The sequence below is a fragment of the Prionailurus bengalensis genome, chromosome D1 (genome assembly GCF_016509475.1).
Source record: "Prionailurus bengalensis isolate Pbe53 chromosome D1, Fcat_Pben_1.1_paternal_pri, whole genome shotgun sequence".
NCBI lineage: Eukaryota > Metazoa > Chordata > Mammalia > Carnivora > Felidae > Prionailurus > Prionailurus bengalensis.
The window spans coordinates 76,919,183-76,932,241 of record NC_057346.1 but is presented as its reverse complement, the minus strand read 5'-3'; the positions used below and the strand labels follow the sequence as shown (position 1 = coordinate 76,932,241).

The window sequence follows — 13,059 nt, the reverse complement described above, 5'->3', positions numbered from 1 at the left end:
ATAAGGCTCATCTCTATCTGGTGCTGGGAAGAAGGTGACACATGGGTTATTATGAGCAAAGCAAAGGCCAGATAGAGATCACAGTCTTGGAAAGATAGGGCATGGGGCATGGGGTTGACAGATAACTAGGTACCGGAAGATCTATTAGTCATGTAGGCTAAATGGGGGTAAAAAGGATACTTCAGGGTATTCTTATTTCAAGCATTCTGAATCCCTGGAAATAAACAGGAGCTGGAGCTTAGAGTTAAGATTCTATTAACATGAATACTCAACAGAGCCTTATGATCCTTATGCTGTCCAAAGCAGGACTTCAGGAGACTGAAGCCCAGATTCAAGTATAAATTGGGCTACATGTATCATGAAGCTCATGCATTTTATAACAATCAAAACAACAAGAGTTACCTGATTAATCCTTGCATAATTAGAAGTATAATTAAGCAACTAGATGTTCTCCCATGCAGTCTCTTCATCAAGAGTTTACAGCATCTTGTTTCTATGGAATTGCATACATACTAGCCTCTGCATCCAATAAAATGTACCACCTTAGCTATTCTGAAATCATCTCATTTGACCACTGACCTTTCTGCCACTGTACCAGACTCTTAACACTTTATCACTCCTAGTTACGCAAAAGAAGTTTTTTTTTTTTTTATTTTTTTTTCAACGTTTATTTATTTTTGGGACAGAGAGAGACAGAGCATGAACGGGGGAGGGGCAGAGAGAGAGGGAGACACAGAATCGGAAACAGGCTCCAGGCTCCGAGCCATCAGCCCAGAGCCCGACGCGGGGCTCGAACTCCCGGACCGCAAGATCGTGACCTGGCTGAAGTCGGACGCTTAACCGACTGCGCCACCCAGGCGCCCCAAAAGAAGTTTTCAATCACCTTGCTTATCAGTTGCTGTGTTTCAGACATTTCAGTACTTTTGTTACATGAAATTGTTAAATTCATACCCATATAGGTTATTTTGTTCCACAACATTTTCTTGAATACAATCCCACTCATGTTTAAAAAAAAAAAGGATTTTATCATTATAAATATGTTTCATACCCCTCCTTCAACAATACACTGTGGACAGAACTGATAAAATCCAATCCTTCCATCTAAGAACACTCTCCCACAAGATGTAACGACGGAAGCCCACTTTCACAAAGTATTGGCCTCAGTGAGTACACACTCTTCAAATCCTAAGATCTTCATAAGTGTTAATGATGTAAGTTAATGACGATCATAATGGTATCTGTTGTGATCCATTAAATGTTTAGTGGATACCAGACAATTTGCTAAGTTTCTGACATGCACTGTTTCATTATGGTAATTGGGAAATCCAATTTCCCATATTGGAATCAGCCATAACAAAGCACTAATTTACAACTTGTGGTCTGCAAAAAGTCTATTGTGTGGCAGCATAGCCAGAACAGACTATTAATGATCCACTCCATTGGCACTTTTTCCAGTAATCTTCAATGCTTGTTCCATTAAAAAAAAAATTGCTTTCAGTCATGGGCACTGAGCTAGAGGTATCTTTCTGAAACCACAAAACTTCTATCAAATAATTCAGGCAGGGTAAGGTAGACTTTGGCTAAGTTATGCAAAAGCAATTGCACCCTCAGATAATTACACCTTCCAACATTTCAGTGATTTACACAATTATTTCTCCTTCATGCCACATGTCCATCACCTGTCAGTTGTCCCCCTGCTCCTTGTCCTCTTCATTCTGGAACTGCAGCCCTGCCCTGGCATACTGCCAATTTTGTGTTACAGAGGGAAGAGAATGAGGTGGAACCCTACAATAGCTCTTAAAGCTTCTACCCTGAAATACAGGTCACACCCACTGATATTTCATTGGCTCAAGGAGGCAGCTAATATTTTAAACAAAAATACAACATTGAAATGGGATGGGGGGAGGGAAGGTAGGGAGTAGAAGCAAGTTGAGTATTATCTTTACTTCATTTCTCTGAGTATGAGTGTCTGGCACTTGTACAACATAGTTAACTATGGTCAATGCTGCCGCTTTCTTCACAGATTTAAGTCTCAAAGAGTACAATATACATAAAAGAAGTCTGAAAAATTCAGAGTAGTCTGTAAGTAGAAGTTACTGTGACTTAATGCTAATTGTAGTACTTCCCATGCCTGGCAGACGGCATGATGTATATGACATCACATTGTCCTTTTCTTTTTCTAAATAACTTTTACTCCAGCAAGAAAACGTTAATGAGACTATTTATACAGACTCCAAACTCAAGAAGATTATGAGTAGACCTCCAATTGCTATACTTTCCTCAGAAACTGCCTCTAACTTAAGCCAATGTATCAGAAACTATTTAAGACCAACTCAGTGAAAATGTCATCGCAGAGATCAAACACCTCAGCAGACCAGATACATAAAACACCAAAATCCAACTAAAACTATCTTCAAAATGGGGAATGTTGGTGCTGAGTTGGACGAGGCAAAATGAAATGATCTCCTGTGAATTGTATCAGAGCTGACAAAAGGTCTTATTATCCTCCATTGATTGGCTAAGAATTCCGGTATCTTTATGGCAGTTTCTCCGGCAACCTCTATAGAGCAGGAGTCTTTAATACTGTATCTCTGCTACTACCCAAGGAAGTTAAGAAAATTGAAAGCCTTTTGTGCTTCTTTTTCCACTGAGAGCCTTGAATGGGCTTTTCAAGATAGCCTGGACAATGTGTGTAATATTTTGTTTTAATTTGCAAGGCAGTCTTGTTCGTTGTGGTTTGTACCACGGGTCATTTTCACTCCATTTACTCAGAGTAAAAAAATAACTTGCCTGAGGCAGTTCAAAAGTATCTACCTCTCTCTAGACTATGGCAAGACAACGAACTCAGCCTGAGAGTCCCTGGTACCCAGGTGGGCACTTGGTGACCTCTAATCTTGTCCATCAGACTATCGCAGACCATCTGAGGACAGAGCTGGGAAAATGACCATAAACTGCATTTAACCATAAAACAATGGGATAGGCATTGCTTTTTGCCCACCGAAAACCACTCTCCTCCTCTCACTGCCACAGTCCTAAGTGGTTCAGGTAAAGGGCAAAGATCATTTGGTTTCAGGGAAGGAAAACCCCTACCCCAGCTCCCAAGAATTGAATACAACCCAAACCAGTAACAGCCCTCTCATTCTCCTTGCCCAAAAGTTGGTCTAGGGTTGAAGAAGATGTAACCCAGGTCTGAAAAATAGGAGAGTGGAAATCTGCATGTGGGCAGGGACAGGGGGTTACAGGGAATTTTCCAGGAAGGACTTTCCTTAAACACAAAAAACAGAACTTCACACAGAGAAGGTTTGTAACCCATTCATTCCCCTTCCTTCTTTGCTTGCTTGGGACACTGGTATTAGGACACTATGCCTAGGGCCATGGCAGTCATCAGCCACCGGAGGAAAATAAGCCCCTAGTCCAATGTGCTGAAGATGGCAGGATGGAATGAGAAATGGGCTTCTGCTCTAAATGTTGATATTCACTCTACTTTGTTCTCAGGTCCTCCCATCCAGATGAGTTCTATTCTTATCCCATACATGGACTCTAATGTTTGGTCATTTCTTCTTGGGGCTCTCATCCTCTCCATGTACAAGCCTGCTGGGACATGTAGAAAGTCTCCACAGCAAGAGAGAAAGGACTGAAGCTTTAGCACATCACCATTACCAAAGGTAGCACCGCAGTGCACTGTGGCCCAAAGCCAGGTACATACACTAGGCTAAAAAGAAGTATGTCCAAGAAAACAGTGATGAGACCTAAAATCACTTACTGACAAATAGGGCCTCTCACACAAAGGGCAGATTTACTATCACAAATGGCTACTCATGGAGTTTATTCTATGCAATTAAAAATGGCATTGATGAGGAATGAATCAGAATCCCAAACAGCTTGCACAGCAGTAATTTTCTCCCATATTCTGCTAGCTCTCAATAGCTAAGGGGAGCCAGGAGTGGTAGGTGTACTGGTTCTGCCAGTGGGAGGATCAAGATTCAAATGATTTTGAGTTTCCTCTGTCATTATTATAATTATTCATAGTCTATCCCCACAGATAACAGAAGGGGACAGTAAAATTTTTAGAACATTACCTGCTTTGTAGGATTTTCCATGGAAACTGAGGGGGAGAATGTTCAAATTTTAAAGTTCTGAAATTAATTTTCTGACCAAAAAATAAAAAAACAGCCTAAGATTAAAAAAAATAAATATTAATATGAAGTACTGACGTTATCAGTCCTCTTCCTCAAAACTGACAAATGAGTACCAGGATATTGAAGGATAGATGAAAAAGGATTCATAAAGCAAAGGGGAAACTTCATCCTCCCAAATGGCATGTTTCTCTAATCAAGTTCAAATCAATAAAAGTAAGCAAAGGTGGAAAGAAAGACATAAAGGAGAAAGGGAAAAGACCTGTTGGTTATACTGTACAGTTAATAAGAACCAAAGCAGTAATGGACAAAGTCTTTTAGAAGAGATCAAAACCAAAGGCCACCCACCAGGTACTGAGCACCAGCGAGCATTACACACATTTTCTTAACAACTCAAGAGGTTTAATCAAAGCCAAGAAATTAAGCAGAGATCAATGATACAAACGGAATGGAAAAAACCATTTTCATCATGAATCATCTTTACCTTGAGAATACGTGAGCCAGTGGAGAACCAAACCAATTAGAAGAGCATGACCAAGGATTTACAGCATTCATTCCATTCAAGACCTCTACCTTCCCAATTAACAGAGCTCAAGGTTCAATACATTGTTAGTGAATCGGACAGGAACGATTGGGTCCAACCAAGACACAGAAACAGCTTCACCACCACTTTGCCCATTAGAACTTCTCAAACTGATGAGACCGAGCCAGCTAGAACCTGAGAAATGGATGGGCTGGGATACTAGGGGATTACACAGGAGCAGGAGTATGCATTGCTCACCACCATCAAGGTGGAATGCTAAGCCTGGAAAGAGGCATTCACATAGAGTTGTTCTGCTCTCTAGAGTGGAAATGGGGATCACTGATGCCTGAAGCCACTAACCCCTGTAATGGCATCCATCCAAGTGCCAAAGTTACGAGTCCGTCTGTCACTGTGACTTTTAGTATAGTTTATGAATTAGCAACCCATGAATCAGTCATTTAGAAACCCAATTGAAAAAAAAACTTCTGACCTTGGCAGGTGAAGAAAAAGGCAGTCAGGTATAAGCTAGTATCAAAGCATTCAAAAAGAGGACCCACCCTATAACCTTCAGCTGAACTTGGAAATACTAATTCACTCAAATAAGGCAAAAGAACATCATGTGTTTATGGTTTTGCCAGTGATTATTACATATAGTGAAAGCAGAACATGGGATTTGACATGGCCCTGCCACTTTTGTTGCTTTGCTGTGTTTCAGAACTACCTCCAAAGGTCTGGCTTTCCACATGCTACTGAGAAGCCTGGATAAACGAGGAGAACAGAGCACCCAAGTAGTCGATATAATTTCTGGCAGGATCCCAGAAGACCAGAGCCAAGTGACAGCTTTCAATTTCAACCATGTCTACCAGGAGTACATTTCTCACAAATGACTTTATTATAGCTTACTTACCTTCGCAGTAGGCAGAGTCTCCCTGGACAGAAATGTAGCCATTCTTGCACTCACAAGTAGCTTTTGTATTCCAGTTTTTACACTCTGAGTTTTCACCACATGTAGGTCCTTCTGCACAAAAGTTATGACCTAAAAAAGCAAATAAAATTTTACATTAGAACAAAAGACTTTCAAGTAATAAACCACGAATTATCTTTACTATTTTGTCACCATGCATGAAAACATACACTGGCAATATGCCAGTAGGCTAGGAAGGGGGTGGGAGAGTAGGAATGGGAAACTGGACTACCACATGCTTGAGATGTTTCTCTTTAATGCTTTTCAAAGTATGTTTGATCGAGGCTGACCCTGAATCCCCTTCCCACCACTTTCTTACATAACCAATCTTTTTATAATCGCCTTATTGTAAAACTTACGACTCACAGGAAATATGTAAAATGAATCTACATGAATATATAAAATGAACACGACCAGATTATCAGTACCCCTTGATTACATCTCCCTGAGTCCCCTCCCAGCCATCAAAGAGGACTATCTTGAATTTTGTGTTTATCACTCCCTTGCATGTTTTTATCATTTGCCATATATAGGTGCTTATTTCTAAATAGATCATTCAGTTTATGCCCATTTTGAACTCCACATGAAAGAAATTATATTTTACATATTCTCTATGGTGTATTTTCTATTCATCCCTGCTATTGCCTGTAGCTACAGTTTATTCATCAATCCTGTATAATACTCTGTGGCACCAATATTCCACCATCTATCCATTATACTACAGATGAGCACTGGGGATATTTGCAGGTTTTGAATCACAAACAACGCGGCAAGAAACATCCCCAAGCAGGTTTCCCAGAGCATCCTTTTTAAACCATGTGTTCCATATTTATTTTCCCAACATTCCTTTTTGAATCGCAGACATGGCTTCCAGGATAATTCTTTTTCTCTCTCAAGTGCCCTTTACAAATTCCTTTAGTGAAGATAATTTGAAAGTGACTGGGCTCAATCTTAATTTGTTTAAATGTCCTTTTGTATTCTTCAATTTTACTCCAGGGTAAGTTCATTTTTATTTCTTCTTCCTATGATTCCTTGGGATTTCTGAATCTAAAGATCAAATCTTTCATCAATTTGGAACATTCGCAGGGAGTGTCTCTTCAGAACCTTTCTTCACCATTTTCTCTATTCTCTCTTTTCAGAACTCCAATCAGATAAATGTTATTTCTTCTCAAGCTCTTCTCCATGCTGCTCAGCCTTCCTTTCCTATTTCTACTCCCTTTTTCTCTCTGTACTGAATTCTGTGTAACTTCCAGACATATCTTTATTCTCTTTTGGCCTGGGTCATGGTCAGTTTCACTCATCAACAGCATTTTTATTTCACAGATTTTCTAGAATTCTTATTTTGTCTCCTTGGTCAAATCCCACAGTGCCTTTTTCATCTTTTAATTTCCTTTTTTATTTTTTTTTTGAAAAGCTTTTATTTTTTAACATTTATTTCAAAGAGAGAGACAGAATCCAAGTGGGGGAGGGGAAGAGAGAGAGGGAGACAGAATCTGAAGCAGGTTCCAAGGCTCTGAGCTGTCAGCACAGAGCCCAATGCAGGGTTTGAACTCATGGACCAGGATATCATGACCTGAACTGAAGTTGTACGCTTAACTGACTGAGCCACCCAGGTGCTGCTTAATTTCCTTTTTTAAAAAAGCACGAGACACATTTGTCTTACATCAATAATTCCAGGATCTTCAGTTTTTGTACATCTGATTTTGTGGTTTATGGTTTCGCTAAGTATTGTGCATGACTTGTTTTAAGTGATTCTTGTTTTCAGTGATTCCTCAGTATGTGAGCACATATTTTTTTATAATTTAATCTGTGGGAATTGAGATTTGGGGTTTAAAATGGCATTTCTTCAGTGAAGGTTTGTGTTGGATTCCTTCAGCTTCCCAAAGGAACCATCAACCCAAGAACACTTTGTATTTTGCTTTGGGACATGATGATTGAGCCACACAGGTAGAATAAATTCAGGCCCTAAGCTTTCAGGAATGCAATGTTTTCTCCTCCATACCCCCTTATCTAGAGTCAAGACTGATAGATCAGTCTCCTTTTGCAAAGGAGGTTTCTCCTAGCCACCCAATGAGGATTCTCCCCTCAAGGTTCTTGATTTATGCATCTCACACAAGCCCTAGACTTTGTCTCCCATCTGTTGGTAGTGTCTATTAGAGGCAGATTCTACCACCAGCGATTAGACATTGCCCTCATGGCAAATCCCAACTCCAGTGTTCTTGCTTATCTCGATGGAATCACTTTTTTCAGTATTTCTGGTCTCTGATTTTTCCCCTTATTGCCAACTCCACCAAATTTGGGGATATTTATGGTGCAGCATTTTTAGGTGAACTAGGAGGAATATGTTATTCCTACCGCAAAAGTTCAAATACAATAAGGTTATGAATGTGCTTTATCAACTTGAACTCAGTACATTTCAGTGAACTATATTGCTAGATCACATATTGTGGTCTCATAGACAAGAATGGTTCTTGGAGGCAGGAGATTTCATTTCTAATACAGGTTCTGGAGCCACAAGCGCAATAAATCACTTCACCTACCTAGACAGGTACACTGGGAAGGGACAACATCAGTGATATTGAAACTATTGCTCAGAGCCTGGGGCACAAATGGTCAGGTAGGGCTCAAGTCCCCCACCCCGGATTCAACCAAAATAGCTCTGCTTTTATATTTTGCATATTTATCATGTGAACAATAGCTTCTGGCTTTAACCAAGATAAAACTCATTGAATTATATAAACTCCAAGCTTAAATCCTTTTGGTGATGGCATTCTGTAACTTTTTTTTTTCCTTTGAAACAGAATTTTAAAAGATACTATTATTAAATAATAAGATTCACACACCTACAATATAATATAATGCATGGCATTACACTTCCTAATACACGTGAATTAATGAGTTAAACTGGCTACTCCATGTAGCACACTTAGAACAATCCTTGGTACATACGAAGAGGTCAAGAAATGTTAGCCACAAAGATGAGAAGGATTATGATAACGTTGACAACAACAACTACAGTTCAAAGTAACTTAGTAACACTGTTCTCCTCCACTTCTAGATAAGGAAGGAGGAGATTAAACTATTATCTAGCTAGTAGATGGAGGATGGAGATGCCAGGGTTCTAAATTAGGTCTGGTGAACTCCAAGGCCCATGTACTTTTCACCATATCCTATATCCTCTCAGACAACAAAACTTCAGGATACAAAGTGAAAGATGTAGCTGTTCCTCAGGACATCAAAGAGTGAATCCATAGATAGTATCAGACTCAGCCTCACTATTTATAACCTGTTAACTGCCCCAATCAAAATGAGAGCAAAAACTTAACTTGCTGGAAACCTACCACCTCTGTCAGTCAAAAACACTGTTACTACGGCTTTAAAGGCTTACAATAACCATTACAAATAAAAAGACTTGAGATTTTGCTACCAAAGGGACCATTTTCAGACGTCTTAGCTCAGTGCCAGATAAAGGGGCTACACTTTCCTCCCCATGTCAGAATTGATCAATAATTAAGTTGTCACATTTTGTTTCATTGTGAAGTTCGACCCAAGGTCACATGTGTATCCATTATGACATGTATTCTTTGTTTCTTTTCTCTTTTTTCCAGGAGACTGCAACTGTCCTTTTCCTTCTGCAAGCATTTGACAGGCAGGAAAAAAGCCACTCAGACAATGTTGATATCCCAATGCATCTCTATCAAGCGTATGCCACGTCAATTCACAATGCAGAAAGTTGGGTAAATTGTATTTTCTTTTTTTGTTTGGTTTTTTTTTGGTTTTTTTTGTAATTTATTTATTTTTTTATATGAAATTTATTGTCAAATTGGTTTCCATACAACACCCAGTGCTCACCCCAAAAGGTGCCCTCCTCAATACCCATCACCCACCCTCTCCTCCCTCCCACCCCCCATCAACCCTCAGTTTGTTCTCAGTTTTTAACAGTCTCTTATGCTTTGGCTCTCTCCCACTCTAACCTCTTTTTTTTTTTCCTTCCCCTCCCCCATGGGTTCCTGTTAAGTTTCTCAGGTGGTAAACTGTATTTTCAAGGACAATGAAGGGCCCATGGGACAAACCAACCTTAATGTCAAATCTACTTTGGCTGGGCCTGACCACTGTGCCAAAAGCATGAGTTTAATTAATTAATCCAGGCCTCCTTTCAAGCAGTATTTATTCACTATCTGCTTGCCTTCCTGCAGGAGTGAATAATCAATATTTATGGGGCATCCATTTCTGTGGACTGAAGCACCCATGCAAGCTTCTGAGAGAAAAGTAAAGATGTTTGAGACATAGTCTCTGCCAGCAAGGAAATTACAAACTAAGGGGAGACAAGCCAAATACAGGGGTAGTATAAATACAAGGCAATCTATGTGAAGTGAGACATGAATAGTACAAATAATCAGTGTTTCAGAGAAGGAGAAATCACTTCTAGATGATGCAAAACTTGACCTTGAGTTCATCCCAGGTAGAAACATGAGAAGGGGTGGGCACAAATCCTAGAAAAAGGAATGGGACTCCAACCCCGTGAGGAAGAAGGATACAGTTGGAGAATGTCAAATAATCTGGCAGAAATGTAATAATAATAATTAACACAAATGGTAGGCGCTCAGCTAAGTGTTTTTACATGCATTATCGCATGTAATTCTATTAACAACCCTACGAAACTGAAATTATTATTTGTACTTTATAGATTCAGCGGATGGAGTTTGGAGAAGTTAATTATGGAAGGTACACAGAGCCAGAAGCCAGAGTCTGAGGCCAAGGTTATCCATTGCCATGTTATTTCACTGCCCTCCCCAAAGCAACAAATTCCTAAGCATTCCGACATCCAAAATATTAAGAAGATATCCTTTTGCACATGAAGACACAAATGGATTACAATTTAGGTATCTCCTCATCCTCAATATATCTATTTTCTGTGAAGTAATTTCACGTATTTTTCTAATGCTTGTTTATTTCTGAGAAGGGGAAAGGGCACAAAGAGAGGGGGACAGAGGATCTGAGCAGGCTCCATGCTGACAGCAGAGAGCCCTATGCAGGGCTCAGACTCACAAACAATGAGATCATGACTTGATCTGAAGTCGGATGCTTAACTGACTGAGTTTACTTAACTGTCTGGGTTACTCAGTTACCCCAATACCAGACACCCCAATACCAAATATTTTTAACAAAATATCCTATCTTCAAACACACTAACATCTTCAAAGTCTAGGGTCTAGGTCTGATTTATTTCTCTCAACCAAAGTTACCCACACAAGGGTAACTGGATGGATGGCTTACAGATGGATGTCCACACAAAGTTACCCACACAAGTGTAAGTGGATGTCTGGCTGGACACACAGCCAGCCAGAAACATGGGAGGGTAAATTAATGAGTGAAGGAACAGAGAAATTAATCTATAGTGGCATTTAATGCCTCCACCCTCCTAACCAACTGGAAGGCAAATATGACTGGTTTGCTAGTTACCATTTTTCTTTCTTATAGAGGTATGAATTACATCTTATAAAATTCACCTATTATAGATACACCTTGATGATTTTTAATCAGTTTACACAGTTTTGCAGCCATGACCACAATCCAGTTTTAGGATACTTTCACCACCCCCAGCTGGACATCCTCATTCTTTAAACTCCACTCCAGGATCAGAGTTGGCTGCCAAATCATAAATCCTCAAATCTCCACATTTCAGAATCCTTCTAAAGACTTTGTCTTTCTTATCTGATGTGTCTCCATACCATGACATTGGGATACAGATTCTTCCCTTCCTGGATATCAGTCTTCAGTTGCTACCTATAATCTCTTAACAAGCCCTCTAGCTAGCCCTTATATAATTTTTCCTTCAGCTGGTTATCAACATGGTCTGATGCATGAGACTACTCAAAGTTACCCTCTTCCTTAAATCTTTTTTTTTTTCAGAATTAGAAGCTGTGACCAGATTGTAGACTACACACACACAGCCCAATATTCAAGTTCTTTTACTTGACTTTTTTAAAAATATAATTTATTGTCAAATTGGCTTCCATAAAACACCCAGTGCTCATCCCAACGAGTGCCCTCCTCAATGTCCATCACCAACTTTCCTCTCTCCCCCACCCCACCCCCCATCGACAGTTGGGGGAAAGTGGGTGATGAGCAATGAGGAGGGCACTCGTTGGGATGAGCATTGGGTATTGTATGGAAGCCAATTTGACAATGCATAGGGGCACATGTACCCCAATGTTTATAGCAGTGCTTACTTGACTATTTTGAATAAGTGACTTGAGCCTCCAGAATTATTCTCCTATAATAGAAGCACATAGTGAGTTCTTTCGACTAGGACTGGCCCAAATACAGAGAACATCTTAATTACAAAAACTGCTATTTATTGACTTCTTCCAACATGCCAGACATAGTGCTAAGCATATTAAACACCTTACCTCACAAAACCCTTAACACTGCTAAAAATCACTATTATCCTCACTTCACACATTAGGAAAATGTGGTTGAGACTCACTTTTTTATCCAAGTTAACATAGACAGGATCATGATTTGACTCTGAAGTTCTTGTTAAGAACACTGAGGAAATAATTCTTATACAATTTCAATACTTGGAAGTTTAGACAACTAATGCTTACACTCAATGGATCTCAACCCTTCTATGTCTTACAAAATGTTTCTAAATAAGTCCACTTAGGACCCAACCCCAGATTCTGCCCATCCGTTCTTAGCAAAACTAAGTGTAGGTCAATGCTTGCAACCTATCATTTCTGGCACGTGGTTGAGAATATCTACCCTTCCCTAGAAACAAGAATAAAGGCTCAGAGTCCTCTGTAAGGGCACAGGAAATAGCACTGACTATCCAGCATACCGCACTTTACAGGTTATCATAGCCAACAGCCACCTGACAATCCATCTGGATGTCCTCGCAGGCACTCATAGCTCCCCCAGCCAGAACTAAACTCTTGATCTTACTTCCCAAATCCAAGCTCCCAGACTCTCCATACCCATCTGGCAAGAGTCTAAGTCACTTCAAACACTTAAATTTATATCATATCTAGGTACATGTGATATGGAACAAAGGAATCTATAAATATACAGAGAAGTACACCTTGTTTCTCTGGATGCAAATATATGGCCAATTTCTCTAACACAATTCAATCTTTATCACTAGGTACAGAGTTGTGAAATTATAATAAAAGAATATGGTAATGCCACGTGTTGTTCTTCACGTGCTTTGCTATTAGGAAATATAAATTGAAAATACAGAGTCAATTTTTTAAAAAGTAGCTTTTTAAAAATTTTTTGAGGCTTATTTATTTTAGAGAAAGAGAGACTGCACATAAGCAGGGAAAGAGCAAAAAGAGAGGAAGACACAGAATCTGAAGCAGGCTCCTGGCTCTGAGCTGTCAGCACAGAGCCTGACGCAGGGCTCGAACTCACTAACCGTGAGGTCATGACCT

The 13,059-nt window shown here is 39.7% G+C and overlaps 1 protein-coding gene across 2 annotated transcripts in view; it reads right to left on the bottom strand.

The window, feature by feature from the left end:
- Positions 1 to 13,059, bottom strand: part of NELL1 (neural EGFL like 1) — an 882,973-nt gene that overhangs the window by 645,298 nt on the left and 224,616 nt on the right. For both annotated transcript variants that reach the window (XM_043580819.1, XM_043580818.1), the window contains exon 12: positions 5,567 to 5,695. In XM_043580819.1, the coding sequence (XP_043436754.1) occupies positions 5,567 to 5,695 (129 nt within the window). The remainder of the gene's footprint in view (positions 1 to 5,566; positions 5,696 to 13,059) is intronic.